The 20760-nt window shown below is 42.4% G+C and overlaps 1 protein-coding gene across 1 annotated transcript; it reads right to left on the bottom strand.

The window, feature by feature from the left end:
* Nucleotides 1-12033: 12033 nt before the first annotated feature.
* Nucleotides 12034-14730, bottom strand: LOC141828397 (uncharacterized). The gene is made up of 4 exons (XM_074715824.1): nucleotides 14528-14730; nucleotides 13109-14452; nucleotides 12820-13033; nucleotides 12034-12746 (listed from the first exon to the last, which is right to left on the bottom strand). The coding sequence occupies exons 1-4, from the start codon at nucleotides 14693-14695 to the stop codon at nucleotides 12127-12129; spliced, it is 2346 nt and encodes a 781-aa protein (XP_074571925.1). The 5' UTR covers nucleotides 14696-14730; the 3' UTR covers nucleotides 12034-12126.
* Between the last annotated feature and the right edge of the window lie 6030 nt (nucleotides 14731-20760).

Raw genomic sequence — 20760 nt, 5'->3', positions numbered from 1 at the left:
CTCAGTCCAGTAATAGGTTGCTTAATTGCCCATAACATAATATTTCGAAGGAAAAGAAGAAAAAGGTGCCCCACAATCTATCGAAAAATAGAATTTTTACTTTCTTTTTCTATTTTAATTCTTTTTTCTTCAGGTCCAACCCGATTCAAAGACGAACAACTTTCATTATCCTTTTAGATTCTATATTCCGTCTTTCCATATCGGGGAGTTCTATACTTCTAATTCGGTCAAGAAAGACCTTTATTTTGGATCTAACAGTTGCATTATGAATATAGATTGTTATCGCCGGGTTTTCTTTCTTTCATTTCTTTCTTTCATTAAGTATTATATACTATTTTATATTACATTACATAATATATTCTATATTACATAGAATTATTACATTATATATATATTATTACATACAATTACATTATATATTATTACATTATATATGTATATTATTATTACGACTATATACGACTATACGACTACGACCAACCAATTACTTGAAATGAAAAGATTCAAACAAAAAATTTTATAATCAACAAAAAGAATTGTTAATGGATTTAAGATCCATTATATTATACGTATAAATTAAATTAATTTAATTGTGTAAAGTGTAAAGAGTAAATATAATTTAATAATATCTTTCGTGAATTATTAGAAACAAGAAACCATTGATTCACACTTTTTCAAGATGTTTGTTTATTTTCTATTATGAATCCAATAATGGAAATCTTATAAGGAATTTGAGTAACTTTCTATTCATCTATTGAATAATATGGAGTTATGCATAAATAAGGAACAGAAAAAGAAGAAAAGAATTGTGTAGCATTTTGGTACCGATCTAGACAGCGTTGCTGTGCCAGAGGGAGGATAGCTATACTGATTCGGTATACTTTAAATAAACCTTTGGTACAAAATTGACGATCTCACAAAGATGCAATATCAGTAGTTTTCCATTTCCATTTACTGATCCCATCTTTCAAAGAATCGATCCCCCCCTTTTTAAATGTACAAAAATTTGTGGAGCTCAGAATGTCCGGAAGCACGGGAGAACGTTCTTTTGCTGATATTATCACCAGTATTCGATACTGGGTCATTCATAGCATTACTATACCTTCCCTATTCATTGCGGGTTGGTTATTCGTCAGTACGGGTTTAGCTTATGATGTGTTTGGAAGTCCTCGGCCAAACGAGTATTTCACAGAGAGCCAACAAGGGATTCCATTGATAACTGGCCGTTTTGATTCTTTGGAACAACTCGATGAATTTAGTAAATCCTTTTAGGAGGCCCCCAATGACCATAGATCGAACCTATCCCATTTTTACAGTACGATGGTTGGCTGTTCACGGACTAGCTGTACCTACTGTTTCTTTTTTGGGATCAATATCAGCAATGCAGTTCATCCAACGATAAACCTAATTCGAATTATAGAGCTATGACAGAATCAAATCCGAATGAACAAAATGTTGAATTGAATCGTACCAGTCTATACTGGGGTTTATTACTCATTTTTGTACTTGCTGTTTTATTTTCCAATTATTTCTTCAATTGAGAGAAAGAGAATAGTAGGAATTCTCTTATCCCATTCGGAAAGATACCATCCTCATAATTATCAATGGCTGTTTTTGTCTATAGCATGACCATTTGAAAAAATGTGGAGGAAAGTAGGGGAAATGGCCGATACTACTGGAAGGATTCCTCTTTGGTTGGTGGGTACTGTAACTGGTATTCCTGTGATCGGTTTAATAGGTGTTTTCTTTTACGGTTCATATTCTGGGTTGGGTTCATCTCTCTAGTAATCGGATGAACCAGATTGTAGACATGAAAGAGTAAGAACTCAGCGGGACCTTACCACTCTAATCAGACAGACAAAGGAGGGTAAGGTCCCGCTGAGTTCTTACTCTTATAAGATATAAGAATATAAGAAGACTTTGATCTATTCCATAACATACAAATTCGGAAACATACAAATTCAAATTGGAAAGTTATACAGTCAACATAATAAAAATATTATATTTGTTTTGTAGAAAAAAAAAATGACAAAATGGATCACCAAACGACCTTTGATTTGACCCAAACTAGTTTTGTTTAATTCGTCTTCTCAAGACGAAGCTTCTCATTGCATTTGTTTTACCAAAACTTATTCCATTATAAACCAAACCAAGTTAGTTCAATTTTAATTCAAAACTGAATCATTTGGTTCACTAACCAAATGACCTCTAATTTGAACGAAATCAGTTTCATTTATTTCATCTTTGTAAGACGAGTTTCATTCTCCACCACTAATAAAATTCTCATATCTTACATCTTGTATCCACAAAAGTGTCATACTAGGTCTATGTAAAGTAGTTACTTGAAAAGATAAAATATTTAAAAATTAGAATTATTATGAATTATAAAAATTTTAAATAATATTATTATAAGCTCATCAAGTCTATTACATGCTCTACAATAGATCGTAATCGAGCTGTATACTTTGATGATCTAGTGCTCGTGCCACCAACCTCAGGATTTCTATTGCTTTGAACAGTCACTGAAATTCGCTGTCATTTTTCTATAGCCCAAACCCTTTGCCATTCATCCCAAACCTCATCAAACATATATGATGGGGTTTTCTCATTTTTTTCCATTTGTATATAAGATATTTGTATAATTTCTAACAATAATTATTCTAAATTATTTTAAATTCTTCTTCATGGTCTGACTCTTAGGTATATTTTTTTATAAAAATATCAAAAATATTAGTATAAAAGAATAATGATTAGTAAAAATAATATTCAAATTACTTACAAAAAATTTATGATAATAAAAATCTTTTATTTCTTAGTTTACATGCCTCCATGTATGACCAGAAGCCACTATCGTTCTTTAAATTTTTTTAAAAATATAAGCAGCGATACTGTGACCATTTGAAACAAAACTGTATGCAAAATATATATCATTATTCATTATAAAAGAAGAAATAAATTTGAATTACTGATAATATCAATACATACTAGCCCCCAACAAGACTCAAAATAATCTGACCAGTGTGTATTGGTGGATTGGCTGACATGATTGTATCTGCAAAATAATATTATAACACATACATAATCCAACATGTAAAAAAATAAGCATGTACATAAAAATAATAATTTTCAACTCTAAGGTTTAATCATCATTACAATTCGAATCATTAATATTAACAGTTTCTAATTCTTGATCATTAGACTCTATTAGCTCCTCACTGCTGGACATCTTTCCATCATCTATTTTCTAGTAAGCGACATTTACATCTATCAATAATTGAGATGTAGATTGAATATCTGAATCAACTAAATAACTCTCTATTTCCTCATTTTGAAATGCATCATGATTTTGGATCGTAATGGAGTTTAACATTTCTATATTCAACCGAAGTTTGATTCGACAAACTGATAACCATTCACTAGGTCTCATTCTCTTCGTCAGGTATTCAAGATAGAAAAACTTATCCAGCTTGTACCATGAAAATGAAGGTTCAAACTTGGTGAATTTTTTGTTTGTATGAACCTCAACTAAATTATAGTTTGCAAGTATTCTAGTACACATTCTTGGAGTCAGATCATACCAAAAATATTTGAATAACACATACCTTTTTACGGGTAAAGTAGGATATTCGACCTTAATGATTTTGTTAAGTGCCCCATAGTAATCATATTCAATATCCGTGTTGATGGTAGATCCTTTTACGCAAACATTTGAATTAGAGATCGTTGTATGTGTATCGCATTGTGCCATGTGAAATTTCAAACCATTCACATAATAACCCGAAAAGACTCTTATATTACAGAGAGGTCCTGATGCAATATTCTTTATCCTTTCATCTTGCACATTTGAAATTCTATAGTCCTTCATCTAAAAAAAAATTATGATATAAATGTATTATAATATACATCGAAAAAGATATATATCTCTAACTTACATAGATTTCAAATCAAATTGTGAATTCTTTCTCTATTTTTTTATCTATCTCACTTGCACCTATTGATGGATTTTGGATTTGTAGTTGTTTGTAAAAGCTATCAATATAAGTAAATTAAACACATATCTTATGACTAGAAGAAATAATGGGAAAAATATTTCAAATTATAAGTTAACTCACTTTAAGTAGGGTTTGACCTTATCACAGTTCAGGAGTATGTATATTCTTGCTGCATGATATTCTTTTGGATTTAACCATCTATTAATAGATGCACCCATTGTCTTACTAGGAAACTTGAAAATAGAAAGCATCTTTGGATCTATTGGTTGAGTATCATCCAAATTTTGAGAATACTTGTGATGTCTGATTTTCACATTATTAGTAAAATAATATGAGCAAAAATAAGATGTTTCTTCAACTAGATAAACATTACATATAGACCCTTCAACTCTTACTTTGTTACGAATATTATTCTTTAATCTCCTTAAATCATTCAAATGGATACATCCATTTGTACTACACAGGACCAGCTAGTTGTGCCTCGTAAGTGGAACCCGAGACTGAGGCCTTCTTGTGCTTAGCCTCCTTGGAGGGTCTAGTCCAAGCTGAGGACTCAGTGCCTAGCGCCCCCTTGGCCTCAGTGGCTTTCCTGGACTTAACCACCAGGGGTTGACCTGACCCCACCCCTTTGGTTTTGGGTCTAGTAGTCCCCTCAGCGCTAGGCGGCTGGTTCGATAGGGACAGTCGAGCCGCCGGTAGCTCGGGTGAGGTTGTCGCTACGTCTTCCTCGGTCCACAGGTCTTCCAATGAAGTTTGGTCCCATTCCAAGACCTTGTTCATAGAGGCGCTTAGCATGATGTTACCTGCATAATAAAGGTAGAGTTAGTTAGTGCGGGATAAAAAATTACAAAAAGAGTAAAAAGCTTATGTAGTCTGTCCTCCAGTGGGATCTCGATGTGGCTCAACCCTGCTCAGAATAGCAGTGCCTAGTTATCCACCAGCTGGTTCACATTGAACTTCAAATTGTTCAGGATCTTGGTCGCCTCTAGGTATGCCCTAGCTAACTTATACTGTCCTAAGGGAGGCAGTGGCGACAGGTCGGGACGCCAACAAGTCGACAAGGTGTAGGGGTTAGGCGGCTTGACATTAAAAAATCGTCCCTTCCAACCTTTATGGGAGGTCGGGTATTCACTAAGAAAATTACACTCGGGTCGAGTAGTAAAAAAGAATACCCCACACTCGGCCCGCCTCAGGCTAAAGAACGAGTGGAACAGTGACATGCCCAATGGGATTTGGTATAGTTGGCATATCACTACCACCCCACAAATGAGGCGGCAGGAGTTTGGGGTAAGCTAGGAAAGATTCACTTGGAAGAATGTGGCCAAGTCTTGAAGGAAGTTAGGGAGAAGAAACCTAAGACCATTGGATAGCTGGTTCAGGAAGCAAGTCATATAGCCCGAGGGTGGTTTGTGAGGCAATCGATGTGCTGACACAGGGATAGGAATGGAGTGGTCGATAGGGATTTTGTATTGGAGCCTAAGGTGGGGAGCCACGTCTTGCCCGTAAATAGAGCGTTGGGTCTCATAGCATGGTTGTTCAATATCCATAAGACAGCGACGACACTAGACACAAATTAAAGAAAAAATCACCGACGACGGAGAAGAACTTACAACTAATGGCTGGCACAACTGTTGCGGCAGAGAGTAGCTTCAGACGGTTGAAGAGTGGATGAATATGACGGAAGCCGCTGCCTCCCCCTTTTATACCCACACCGAAAACACTGTAGGGCTGATGTGTCGACACAGGTGACTGTCAGATCGAGGCGGTTACATCTTCACGACCATAGCCACACCGCACATCTGCCCAATTAGATTGGCATGCCCCCTCTCCTCGGTCGCATCTCTTCCTTAATCCTGATCGTTGATCTGCGTCAAACCTTCAATCCCCATCATCGGAAGCCTAACATTGGCACGTGGCAACTTGACATCAGATCTGGCTGTACGGATCCCGTCGCTGATATCACACGCCGACGTCAAACCTTCAATCTGCATCTCTTCCTTAATGCGAAGATACGCCTCTGAGTCTCGAGGCAGATCGTGTATCCAAGTCATTAATTGCGACTCGAATGCTGACGGTATACCCGCCATTCTAAATCCGACCCATAGCCTTGACTCTAATCCGGAACGAACAGGTTCGATTCTACAGACACAACCGCTACTCACAAACCTGACTTGAGTGGATCCTCTCCCGACTTGTTGTTGTCTAGTCAGTCGGTTTACTGTTGGGATCATCCCGGTGCAATGCGCGTATTTACACATTTCAGAAATGTGTACAGTAGTAATAAATAAATAATTAAAACTAATTATTATATAACACACGCATGCATAGCAGGAAATAACAACGTACAAGACATGATAGAAAATTAAAATTTTCAGAATAGTAAATTATTCTAAACGTGTACCTCGCGGATAATGATGTTGAGTGGTATTGACATCAACCGAGCGGTCCTCATCGAAGTCCCGTCTCTATTGGTGATCCACGCCAAACTCTCATCTAGATAGCTTCAGAAGCCATGAGTCACATCATCATCTTCGGTACTAGCCGATGATCGATAACGATCGATTCAAGAGAAGCCTTATTTCGAAAATCTTGCAACAATGTTTATCGCAATCGTTCTGGGGCTTTCTAACTATCATCAGAATCGTATTCCTGATGTAGTTTTCGGTGGTCGACTTTTGACCGTCGATTTAAGATAAATTGATCGAAACTATTCCGATGATGATGAAATATTATCCGAAAACTTCACAAGCTTCCGGACTGATTGTTGGCGTCGGCCGTGTGGTCTGCAGCAGGATGAAACCGAAAGAAAACGACGGCCACTTATCTTCTCCATCAGTTGCTATCCCAAGAAACCATGGACTACTGGCGTACAAAAACGGTTGCCCTTTGGAAGAAACTGATCGGGATGGAGAAGAACAATCACGACCAGCATCTCCTATTCAAGCAATAGGCCGAGAAGAGCTTGATCGCAATCGGGAAGACAACTCTCGACTGTGGCTCTCGGTAGACAAAGGGGGCTAGCATCGTGGTCGACTGTTCTGGCGAAGGATGGCGTCGAGCAGAGATGAAGAGCACGACGGCCGGCGAGGTCAGAGGCAGCGGCCCGCAACCGCCTGGAGTAGAGGAAGACACCGGTAGGGATTCAGTCGCAAGCCACTCTAGCCGCGAGCTCTCTGCTCCTTGAGATCGCGATTGGAAGCTTGGTTCCCTTCTCGCGCGGAGGAAACCAAACCCTGCGGCAGGCAAGGAAGCAGCGCCGACAAGGGTTTCGACTCCACACTTGCTTCTCTGATGGCTTGGCGAGCTGAGAAGGTTGGCAGAGGGCGACGCGCCGCGAGGAGCCTTCTTCTCTCTGTTGAAGCAGAACAGGGGCGTGAGAGAGATCGCAAGCCCCGCCAAGCTAGGGTTTCGCTCCTCTTATACCAGCTTCTCCGAGATCTTGCTGCCGAAAAATATGGGATCATGAGAGGATTTCTCGCGATCGGGCAGGCGAGAGTGGAGGTGTCGCGGTGGGGAAGAAAGAACAGGGCGCAATTACGATTAGGTATTTTGAGAAGCTACAATAATTAAACCAGATCAAATTGGGTTTGGGCTAAACCAGAATAGAAAAATAACCCAGGTTGAACCGGGTTCAACTCATATTCAGTGTAGTGAATCGGATTCATTCTTGGTTCGCTTGGTTCAACAATCAAATGACCTCCAATTTGATCCAAATTAATTTTGTTCAATTCGTCTTCACAAGGTGAAGCTTCTCATTACATCTGTTCTGTCAAAATCTCTTCCATCATGAACCAAACCATGTTGGTTCAAAATTGAATCATTTGGTTCACTAACCAAACGATCTCTGATTTAAACGAAATCAGTTTCATTCGTTTCGTCTTCATAAGACGAATTCTATCATATTATCCTTTGTCCAGTCCATCAAACTTTATTTCTTTTATTCTGAGAATCTAATTGTCAAACTCGTTTAAAGTCCTTCAGAGAACTTGTAGTGCGTGTGACCCAATAGGTTCCCGATTATGTTGGTCATCTGTAATTAACTATTAATTACAGAACGATCATGAGTGATACCTAGTAGTATATTATGATCCTCAATTAATCAGAAAATCAATGATTGATTCCAAAACATTTCTAAACCCTTCATCAGCTCCAATTAAACGTATCTCGTTCCTTTTACCGTCTTATATCCGCTTGATTCAGTACATGATCTATGTGTCGATCCCCACTAGGTTGACTATATCACACCTAGCTCAAGCTAGCTTTCTTGTCCTGTGGATTCAAGTTACTTGTCCATGTGTCCAAGAGTACCGTACTCTTGACATGTAATGCTTTGGCCACAGACTTTTAGTAATAACTCTAACAAGCGATCGTAGGATATACGTCTCCTTTTCAGGGAGCGGTGAATCCTCTGTGGGTTATTCAAACACTTTCGGACACTTTGACTTATACCCAATCATCTCAGGTCCACACCTCCTCAGAGATGTTGCTTAAGATGTTAAAGTATAACTCTTCATGACCAAGGTGACTTGAACACCATAAGTCAAAGGAAACTTGTACTTAAGCTACACTGAGATCTTGATTGACATATGTATAGAACTATATGAAGTCTCACGGCAGGTCACTCCAATGAAGGTCGCTCCAATGAACTGATTACCTTTAATCAACATCCACATTTAACTCTCAACATCCAATGTCTCTAGTAGTGAGATCGGCTGCTTGGTTAACCAAAAAGTCTAAATATGTTAGTCTCGACAGAATCGATGACACCCGTGTTCATCAATTCCTTGACTAGAGATAATTTCAATACATTCATAATTGCACATGTAGAGATGCTCACTAGTTGTGATCTAATCTCAAATTCTCTCATGCTATGAATCGTATTGTGGACATTCAGTATTTGAGTTTAAGATCCAATCAAACACATATAAAATGTGCATTCAAATGGTGAATTACTATTTATTTAATAAATAGTATAACCATAAGACGATTGCCTTAGGACACTTCTCAAATCTAACACTTACACCTCCTTCAATTAGACTTGATGGGGAGACTTGTGATGTGGTGGATCCTGAGTAGTTTTAAGTGGCAGTGAAGGTCAAGAAGCAGGCTAATATGGCAAGTCAAAGGGTTAACAGTTAACCTTAGGTGGATTGGCTCGACCCTCCTGACCTCGACCATCTTGGACACTCGGTTCTCGTCTTAGCTCTTCCGACCTCAACAAGCTCGGTCGCTCGCCCTATCTCTCGGCCATCCCGACCTTAACGAGCTCGATCACTCGGCCTATCTCTCGGCTCTTCTGACCTTAATAAGCTTGATCACTCGGCCTATCTCTCGGCCATCCCGACCTCAACGAGCTCGATCACTCGGTCTATCTCTCGGCCATCCCGATCTCGACAAACTCGGTCATGTTAGCACCGATGGAATCAAAATATCTTTACAATGACATGATATTATCCACTTTAGGCCTAAGCCCTCATGGCTTTGTTCTTGGACTCTCCCCAAAAGGCCTCATTCCAATGGAGATACTTTTCATCCTTTTAAACCCATGATCTTTTCCATGTGTTTTAGATGTGGGACTATGTTTGCACCCTTGAAATCCAACAATCTCCCCCTCAAACAAAGGACCACAGGCCCCTCAAACAGAAAGGCTCCGTTTGATGTTCGAATCCTCGACCCACCAGGACTTTCTATCCCTCGGTTCATCCGACCTACGAGGACTTCCTACCTGGTGTCTGGTCCTCTTGATTTAGACAGGGAAGCACCCACTTCCTTTGTTTAAGATTCAACACATATAGTTGATCTAGATCATAACTCTTTCGACGGTTAGTCCAGTGATGAGCGACATCGCTCTAATACCACTTGTTAGTACCGATGAAATTAAAATATCTCCACAATGGTATGATATTGTCCACTTTGGGTCTAACCTCTTATGACTTTGTTCTTGGGCTCTCCCCAAAAGACCTCATTCCAATGGAGATACTTTACATTATGATATTTTCCATGTGTTTTAGATGCGGGACTATGTTTACACATTTACAACCCAACATGTCACTTGGCTTATCTCTCGACCCTCTCGACCTCGATAAACTCGGCCACTCAGTCCTTCTGACCCCAACCATTTCGGCCACTCAGTCTTCATCTCAACCACTCCAACCTCGACCCGCTCTCCCTCTCTCTCAACTACTCCCATCCTAGAACATGCCAAATGCTCTCAAGCGTGCGAACCCTGCCAGAGGATTAGGGCGGTTACGAGGTTATCAAATCTGTTCCCTAGATCCCCTTGTATCTACGCCTACAATTAAAAGGTAAGAATAATCAATACTGTTGAGCTATAGAGTGGTTATGAGGATGCCAAAATTAGTCCCCCAGATACCACATGTCGGGGGCACTTTACAGTGATTATCAAAACCTACCCCCTTAGTCACAACAGGGGTATGCTACTGTGCCAACTTGGAGATTCCTTCTGGTGAGTATATAATCTCTTCCTCGAGTATGAAGAGCTCTCTCTCTCTCACAATTCCTTGCTACTTCATACACTACCTCTTCTTCTTCTTCTCTTTTATTGATTTGAGTATCGAAGTGGTCTGTCGAGAATCTCCGACACCCTGTTAATCCGTTCGTTCAACTTTTTTTTCATGTCTCTCCACCGGCGGGAGTGATAACGTGAGGTGGCAAATTTTTAACTGATGACTTGACCATCCACGACATCTAACTGGAACATCCGATTAGTTGGCTCCCAACTCTTCGCTCATGTGGTAGACAATGTGACTCGTGCAGTTGCTGGCTTGCCTGTCAAACTATATGAATATTCTTTTTCATCGGCTATATAAGATTTGACAATGATAGATAAAGATATACTCTTTTCCTTTGAGGTACTTGTCTTTTTTTCTTTTTGCTGGTGCCCTTGCGAGCCTAATTCCTTCGGCTCCGAACTGATTTGACCATTAGAGGGTCATGCTGACTACACGCCGACGCCTACTGACATACTTTAATCCGTAAGGAATCAAGATCCGACTGATCGAAAAATTGACGTCGCTGCAACTCCAAAGAGAGGAGAGAAGGGGCTGAGCGTATGAAAAGAGCACCATCAATATTCTAAAAAAAATACTCAGCGTCTTGGGGAAAAAAATCTGCATCTTAAAAACTTCTTTTATTGAGATTAAGCAAGTGCAAAAGGATCTTTTCTTAGCCTCAACTATCCAAAATTCATCAAGTGACCTCTGCTTGGAAGCCTCTCCTCTCCTTTCCATCAACACCTGGGTAAACAAAGCCTTTAGTATTCTTTATTTCTCTTTTGAATTGAGATCCAAAAAATGCAGTCAGCATGAACTATGTGCTTTATTTCCTGACAAATTGCATTTCGACTAGGAATATCCATAGTTGCGTGTCCTGGTCCTCATTCTTTTACGCAAAATTCTCCCCTAGGCCATAGCACACGAACCAACTCCGAAACCTTATTCCAATTCCAAGTGCACAGGCGCCAGCTATTTATATTGAACCAACCAACTATTTTGCTAAATTCAACAACTAGTTTCTTTTGTCTTCCAATTATTAACTGACATAGCACCAACAGTCCTTGCACTCTTCGGTTCCAATTCACTCAACCTGACAATCAAATGCAATTCACTTTCTGATTCTGCGGCAAGGCACATAAAATTGTCTACAGCATAGTTAGGTTGGTAAGGCAACTTAAATATGCCCAGCGCAAGCCAGCCAATACCGAAGAACAAGATAATTGTGAGTGTGTTCATGGACCCCCATCTTTCTCAAAATGGAGACATCGGGGGCAGCAGAGACCCACCTCGTCTTAATGCGGTAAGCGGGTGAGCGGGCTTTGTAAGCCGATGACAAGACAAACGCCACATGAGCATGTCACATCTTTAGGCAGTTGCTAGGTTTGCGTTGCCATTTGCCGCCATGGAAACCCCTTCAATATTTTCGCGCCTCCCTCGGTCTCATCCACACAAGGGGTTGGGCCATTGTCTACCTAGCCCACGTGTTCACCACGTGCCTTAAAGAAAGGAATTACCTCTTACTGATGTGATGGTTACAACCTTTGTTACATTACATCGAGAACGTTCAAATTTTATCCGTTCATAAGATTTTGAGGCTTCGGGCCGGCTTGATTTGAATCTTAGAATTCGAGCTTGCGGCGGGGAACGAGGCGGCGAGCGGTGGCGTTCGCGGCGGCGAGATCGAGGATTGCCTCCGCGACGAGGTCTTTAAAGACTAGCCGCTCGATGTCGAGGACGGCGTCGGACAGCTCGGGACCCGGTCGGGACCATCCGTCGCTGAGCCTCCCGTCGATGTCCTTCCGCACAGCCCCGCTCACGGCGGCGTCATCCATCTCGCATTCATCCCCCGCCGATGCCAGTTTACGTAAGCGGCGGATATCTGTCCATACATGTCGAGGCGGCACCTCCTCCCGGCCCGGTGCTGGCGTGGAGATGATGGCTCGCGAGAAGGCGTCCCATGGGGACACCCGTCGCGTCCGGTCGAGGATCTCGGTCACGGTGTCGAAGAGGAGGCGGCGGTGGAGACGGTCAGCCTTGCACGAGTCGACTGCTTCTCGGCGCTTCTCCATGACCGCGTACACTGCTGCACACGCGTCGCCGTAGCGGTCGCATGCGCGGACAACCTCACAGACGTAGTGGTAGTCGGGATCCCCATCCCCCAGCCCACCGTCTGCGTCGCCTTCTACGGTCGACTCGGTCGAGGACCACTGCGACTCCTCCCTGTCGTTCGTCAGCAAATCTGCGGACACGATTAAGTTATTATTCGTTATGTTCCACAAACTCAGACCAACAGGCGAAAGTGTTGGGAATACCTTTGAACTCGATGGACCGCTTGCTTAGGGGGGAGGGCGAAGGCGAGCCCTCCTCGCCGAGGAATGCGACCGAGTCGAGCACAGAAACGGGGCTTGGTTGCAGGTCCGACGACATGGATTGCTCCGCTCCGGTGAACGCCGCGATGTTGTGCAATAGCTTGTCGCACCGCTCTAGAAGATTTCGTCCTGGTCTGTACTCCTCTGCCTTAGATCTCTGCATCGCCAAAATCACACATTTTACAACAATCTCGAGTTAATCGAAAGGGTTATAGCAGAAAGGCAATTGTACCACGACGCCATGTTGAGAGGACACAATGGTGCTGTTCTCGGAAAACGTGGTGGAGGTATCGTCCGCGGCCGGTGAATAAACACTGTCTTCGGATGATGGATCCGTTGGCCGCCGGCTTCTCGGCGATCGGGCAGCAAGAAAATCCGGCCCCAATCTCTTTGGACTAGATTTTGGGGAGACGACTGGCGAGGTCCTCTGTTGGGGCTGCGAACGCCTGTGCGCCGCCGCATTTTGTGGTGGCCGGTTCACCGGCGAGCTCGGGCTCTCCAGCGACGTCGCCGCTCGATTCCTCCGCTCATTTCCTCTGAAGAGACGATCAACTGGCGAGCGTTCACGGCGGACAAGCGATGGGCTCTGGGGCGCAGGGCCGATTTTAGGCGGCAACAGAGGCGACTCGCCAGTACGCCCTCTTAGAGCCTTGGTTGTCGATTTCATGATAACTATTGGAGCGCCTTCGTGGATCAGGCATTGGTTGCCGTAAGGATTCCGGCGGCCGCCGACAAGGTGAGAACGGTTGGAGTGGAGGAGTCCTTTTAGCTGAAGCACCTCCAAAATTTGCTTTACGGTCTCCATTTCCTTCGCAGGCTCATCAATTCCTCGCATCCTTAGCCGCTTCTCTATCTCTTCATGTAGAGTCCCAGGACGCTTCGGCTCCGGGAAGATGTCCTCGGCGTCAAAGAAGATCTTCCGCTGTAGAGGAGGCAGCTGTCCATTCTTCGATGGCGGCATTGCCTTCGTCGTGTTATTGAGTTTGAACTTGGCCAGGCTGACCGACTTAAAGAACTCCTCGGCAGAAATCGGCTCAGATCCGGCGGGGCCTGGATGCGCATTGTGCATCGAGCTCACGCCGACGAAGCCATAGCCCGACAGATCCTTACGGACTCGTGATTCGGAGGCAGATCGCTGGAGCTTGGCCCCGTCAGGCTCAGCTCCGCCTTCGCGGCTATGGCTCGGAAAACCCTCTAGCCCCATTAGCCGCGCAACGACGCTGGGAGACCGCCTCTGCTCCTCCCCTGCTTCGGAGACGTCGGATTGGGCTCCGGTGTTTACCGGAGCAGTCGTTCGGATCTGCCGCGGATGGAGCTTTCCCTTTGCGTCAAGCACCGCGCGACTGTCGAGAGAGAGTCTGGGGCCGTCGCGGATCCTGCATGACGTCTTCCCTCCCTCGCCGGTCTCAAAAACCTGGAGCGGCAGGGGAAGTAATCGTCGGGCGGAAGTCCCTGCGCGGCTCTCTGAGGAGGAAGGATATACCTCCGGCGAAGAGGGAGGAGGAGGCTGGCTCTCCTTAAACAATGTTGGCGAAGAAGAGTCCGATCTCGTTGACGGCGAACTCGATCCGGCGATCTGAAATCAGCCATCCAACAATTAGAAAACCAAATGAAAACTAAAAGTAACCTATCCATGGTGACAAGAACTGACCGAGGCGGTGGTGAGGCGGCGAGCGGAGAAGCCACGCCTGCCGACGATGATGTGGCCGCGATCAAACAAATGGAGGAAGCCGGCCATGCAGCCTATCTGCCGCTCGAGGCGCTGCTCCTCGATGACTCCTCCATGGCTGACGACGCCGGGCGTCATCTCCGCCAACATCTCGCCTTTCTTTTCCTCGTCAACAGCTTCCTGTGCTTCACAACTCCAACTCACTCCTCTCCCGCATACACCTGGGAAGCTTGTGCTCGCATTCGCTCATCCACCGCAACTCCCGTTAGTTTTTAAAGCGTCGGAGATGGGCGGCCCAATTCCCAGAATGCCCCCATGAAGGAACAATAACGGATGCGTCCGCGTGACGTGGTTTCGCTTCTGAGTTTTGGGTTCAGGAATGGAGCGCGTAGATTTTTGTGTTGGCAGTCCGCAGAGTTAAATGCAGTGTCAGAAGGCCAAAGCGAAAACGAAAGCCAAATAAAGTTTACGCCTGCCGAGCCTCGGCCGAATTTGAACTTTGACCGCGTGACGACGACATGCGGCCCGCCTTTCAATCCCGTCACACGTAGATTTAATGGTCTGTTTCTTTGGAGGTGTGGAATGAAGAAGGAAAGAAATCCTCGTGGAAAAGAAAAGAAGAGGGAAAACAATCTCTGCGGAAAGGAAGGCGGAAAGAGAGAGAAAAATGACGAAGTCGTGAAAAAATGCATCCTCTTCTCCTTCGGTTCCAAAACAACGAGGAACCAAAACTAATCCTTCACCAACAACGAGGGAAAGCAACAAACAAAGAGAGTGAGTCAAAGCGAAGGCCACCAACAACGAGTACAGGCGACGACGTCAGGAGGGATCAGTGCCGCTGCCATGGTTGCCGCCGTCACTGCCTCCACTGATCCTTCACCCTCCTCCCCTTCCTCGCGATCCGACCGGGCCGCCCGCCAACCCTGGTCCCGTGTTGTCTGCAGAGAACCGGACGGATCATCCTCCTCCCCGCCCTTGATCCCATCGCCGAATCCCTCTGATCGCAAGCCTTCCCCTCATGGCGGCGTCACACCCGAAGCCGGCGCCTCGCGCGGGAAGAAGCCTGCCTGGAACCGACCTTCCCTCAATGGCTCGACCGAGCCGGGCCCTCCACCAACTCGCTGCCAAATCGCAGCCTTCCGCTTCAGATGGAGTGTCGCTTGCTGCATCACCGGTGAGGGTTTCCGGATTAAAGAAAAAATGATTTGAATATGTGCAGTCTGTTGTATTAGATTAATCTTGTTTCGATTTTTCTGTGCTTAGGGTCCTGGGATTTCAAGTTCTTTGCCGAAGCAGAACTTGATTCCATCTGGCAGTTCTCCGGACGTACGTGCGGCGCCGCGAGGGCGCGGAGGAGCTCTCGAAGAAGGAGGCGGAGATGCGACGGAGGACGGACGATGACTTTCCGTTCCATTTAGGAGGATGAAAAAAAAAGTTAAAAAAATTATCCATTTTCGTTTATTATTTGATAATAAATAAATAGGAAAGGAGGACTAATATATCTTTTCTCATAAAATAAATAATAAAAAATTTATTGTGAAAAAATTTTCTTTAATTTCCTCATAAAATAAATAATAAAAAATTGACCGTGCAAAAAACTTTCTTTAATTTTTAAATCCACCCTTTCAAATAAATAGAGCTTACGCTCCCCCACCCAACTCTCCGAGGCAAGTAGGAAATCTTATTTTTTACCGTGCCCTCGATAGTAATAACAAATAACGACTACAAACACCATTAAATTAAGCAGGCGCAAGGATATTGATTCCAGTGAGCGTTTTGGGAGTTTGGAATTGCAATCGAGAGGAAGAATCACAAGATGAGGCGTGGCGTCACCGGAGCACGTGATCGCGGAAAGGGACGGGTCGGCTGAACTTGGGAAACCATCGCTGTCGCAGTGCGTCGAAAAAGCAGCTGGAGTGTGAGTACCTCTCGGCGACCACACCAGCTTTATTTACTGCCGGTGTAACTCTAAGGTGGATTGGAATCCCGTTACTTAACCTCCACGAGGACAAACAGTACCTACTTTTTTTTTTGCCCAGTGGAATGGCGCTGGATTGGGTGTGTATGTACTGTACTGCCTGCGTCTCACAATTTCCATATCATGCGATCGATACGGTTTGGCATCTGATACTTAAAGTTGTGGAAACATAAAGACGGTCGAGCAAGCGTAGGTGTTTCCGAGCCGGCAGCTTAGAAGAGATGTTTATGAGACATGCTATGGCCCCATGATGGCTTAGGCAACTGTCAATACCGATATATATCAGAATCTCCACCAGGATCACTTGGGTTTTACTTTACTTTTCAACCAACTAATTATGAAGTAGGAGAAAATGTTCTATCCACTATCTTCATTGATTTTCAGATTAGCAATTCAAATGGATGCGATTTTATTCACAGACCTTCGATCAAGCATGTTGGCAAATTGACATCTCTTGGAATCGAGAGGATGACATTGGTCTCCTTAGTGCATAGATTCCTAAGTTCTTCAACCTAAGCTCTCCGAACTCTCCTCCGTTGAGCTTTTCTCTCTAAGTTCCCTGAGCTTTGTGTCCTGAATTTTTTATATTGCTCAAGGACATACCTAAACATAGTCTTTTATCATAATGGGTCATGCTTAGGCATGGTCCCCACGCTGCTTGTCATACGATTTAACATTCAATCCTCAACAGCAAATTTCAATCATATAATTCATATACAATTCAAACAAAGTAATCCATTAAATATTATGGAAGCACAAACTCAATCTTCTTCTTCTCTGTTAAGAAAATCATGTCTAGGGATCAAATGCAACTTGCAAGAGAGAAAAAAGAGACCTAATTTCTTTATAAAAAAATAATCCTAGTTGGCCATTACCCCCTTGATAATACCTGGGTTATTTTTGAGTAGCCGGTCTCACTTTTCGACCAGTCAGACCTAAATTTTGAGTACTCCCAGATGGTATCTTCCTTTGACACTAAATGTGGTCAATATCCCTGAGCACTAAGTGTGGTCAACACTCAACCTCCATCTCCAAAGCGACATCTCCGAGCACTAAGTGGGGTCAGCATCCTTAAACAGTAAGTGTGGTCAACATCCTTGAACACTTAATCCCCATCTCCAAAGTCACATCCCTCAGTGCTAAGTGCGGTCAACATCTCTGAACACCAACCTCTATCTCTAGTGTGGCATCTCTGAGCACTAAGTGAGGGTCAACATCCCAAAGCACTTAACTTGCACGCAGTGACATCTCACTTGGGCTTGGGATATGCTCCTCGAATGCTTAGAGATCCAATTGGTACTAGGCTTTAGCTCTTAGCAATCGAGTAGACAGATACCATCCATGTGGAGATTCTCCTCAACGATTATAATCACGTTGTTCTTTAACTGTCTCATAAATGGATAGCGAGTGAGTACGTGACATTCCACGTGAAGATTCCCCAATGATTGCCCCCTAACCACCCCTCGAAAGGAGAATGGGTGAACGTGCATACCCACAGAGGCATGTTCAAAGGCGCGGCTCAGAGGCTATCGCTACTATGTTCCCTAATCGTCTCTTTGAGGATACCCATATGGAGATTACTTTTCGTTAGCTATATAATAGACGATGATGGTAAGTTAAAGGAATGATTTTCTTCTTGCGTGCGGAGGCAACTCTTCTCCGTTACACTCTATCTTTTTGTCTTTGTCACTCTTTCTTTCTCTCGTATCTTTGCAAGCTTTCTTTGCTGCATCTCAGTTATGACTTGAGCATTGGAGTAGCCGCACTGGTAGAGTCGGTCAACCGTGACATGCACAGGCCATAAGATTTTTGTTAGTGTTAGCCCTAAAGCCAATTATGAGATGATTGATAAGGAAACTTATATATCATATTTCATTAATAAAAGGTAAAATTTATGGTTATTATATTTACTTTAGATCTATGTCAGATGAATAAGTATAATAATGTCCTTGGGTAGTAGGTTCTAGTCTATAATGTATCAATTGGTTGAATTAATAGTGGGAGACTATATACATATATATATAGAATACTACTCTTAACTATTCATAGTCAAGTTTTAATGTACATGGGCAATATGGTAATGTGTTGAGATTAGCATGTATGTCAACTGATGATTTAATCTTACAAGTCATGAATATAAGATATCAAGTTGATATATGAGTATAAATTAGAGAATATGTACTAAATTGATCACCCGCCATTTTAATTCAGATTTATTAATTAATTTATTAAAGTTAGATGAATTTTTATCATTGATAAGATTTAAGTTTGAAATTTTCAATTGATTTAATTTAGAATTATTTAACAAAATTTTAGATTAATTTAAATTTTTTGAATTTAAATTGTTCAAATTTGAATCAATCAAATTATTTAAAATTTTTAAATTATCTATGGTTGACTTTTTAAAATTATTTAAATTTTTTAGTTTATCTAGATTTAAAAATTTTAATTTATTTAAAATTTCTAATTTATTAATTATTGAATTAATTAAGTTGACTTTGTCTACCTTATCTAAATTTTCAATAAACTTATCTAAATTTTAAAAAAAAATTAAATCTAGCATGCAACCTAAGGGTATTTTTATAATTTAACAAACTTACAGGTATCGCATCCCTTAATTCTAGTTTCTTCTCTATCGTCTTCCTCTTTGAGCATCGATTTTTGTAGTATCCACGTTTTTGGTACTTGAAGCATTGCATGTGATTTTTATTTTTTCGGGCTCCTAGCATCGGTTGCTCCTTTGCCACCGGTGGTATCATCCGTCTTACGAGTAGGACACTGATTTTTGTAATGTCCTCTCTTCCTGTACTTGAAACATATTATATGAAATTTAAAATGAACATTAAAATATTTACCTCGCTCCCTCTTCATCTTTGTCGTCTTGCTCCCATGACGGTTAGTCCAATCAAGAACAGACCTGCTCTGATACTAATTGTAAGATCGTGGGATGCACTAGAGGGCGGATGAATAACGCGATCGCCACTTTTTCATTCGATCTATCAAAAATTATTAAGCAGCGGATATTAGAAAAGAATGTAGGGACACGCGCATTTTTATTTAGTTCCTAACCCCCAGGATTAGTACATCCAAGACCTATATATGGGAGACGCCCTCCACTAGTGGCCTCCTTTCTGAACCTTATTTGGAGGTGGAGAAACCTGTCTTACAGTCCAATACAAATAAATAAATAAAACACAATGTAAGACAAAGTAAAGAATACACCAATTCACATCGAACCGATCTGGAAGTCCTGAGCACTGCGTATTCCTCCTGGAACTTCTCCGGTTGCACGATCTTGACCCCGTTTGCGTTCAGCAGCACCACTAGATGAATGAAATAACTTGGAGAAGTTGTCTTCTTTTTGTTCACGTTCACCTCCTTATATAGCCTCTTCTAGTCGCCTAGATTCCCTTTCCAGGCGACTTCATGCAGATCACCGATTCACTATCTTTGCAGCTGACTCAGCACTTCCAGTTGACTCCGTGCTGACGTGGAGGATCTGGTGAACTTCAACTTTCGCAGTGTTTATCCGAACCAGAGTCGCCTGGATTCAACCTTCCGGTTGCCTAAAACATTCGATCGACTGGATTACGAATAAAGTCACCTAGATCCAATTGACTCAGGTTTAACCTGAGTTGACCTCAGACTTGGTTCAGCTGCCTTTGTTTACTTCACTTATGCTTTCTCCATCTTGCTTCTAGCTCCTGGTTCTTACAAGAGTATAACATGTATCAGTCTCACAAAATTGATGATATCCAGTCTCATCAATTCATTGACTAGGAAAGATTTTAATACATATATAATCCAATCATAATTTCTCTCATGTTATGCTTTGTATTGTAGACTTCATTATTAATTAAGTTTAAGATCAAATCACATACAAATACAATGAACACTCAAATAGTGAATTTTATTTATTAAATAAATAAGATATCTTTAATGGATTGCCCTTAGGATACCTCTCAAATATAACACTACTATCATCTCAATCCCTTCTAATGCTATGTTGTCAAGGTCAGTTAAACTTTATTTATCTACCCATTCTAAGTTAAGTAGAAAAAGTACACTTGGATCTCTTTGCCATGTCAGTTAAACTTTATTTATCAACATGCGGTCCTTATCCTTGATCGGTCCCTCTACCACGTCAGCTTGTCAAACTCTATCTCTTTGCCATGTCAACAGGATGGTCCTTATCTTGAGCCTCGTCAGTAATTCAAGACTCATCCAGTCCATGTCA

Source organism: Curcuma longa, chromosome 4 (genome assembly GCF_044706935.1).
Source record: "Curcuma longa cultivar G26 ecotype Majalengka, Jawa Barat chromosome 4, ITB_CL_G26_1.1, whole genome shotgun sequence".
Taxonomy (NCBI): Eukaryota; Viridiplantae; Streptophyta; class Magnoliopsida; order Zingiberales; family Zingiberaceae; genus Curcuma; species Curcuma longa.
The sequence above is the reverse complement of the archived record's forward strand: the minus strand, read 5'-3'. Positions and strand labels throughout refer to the sequence as shown.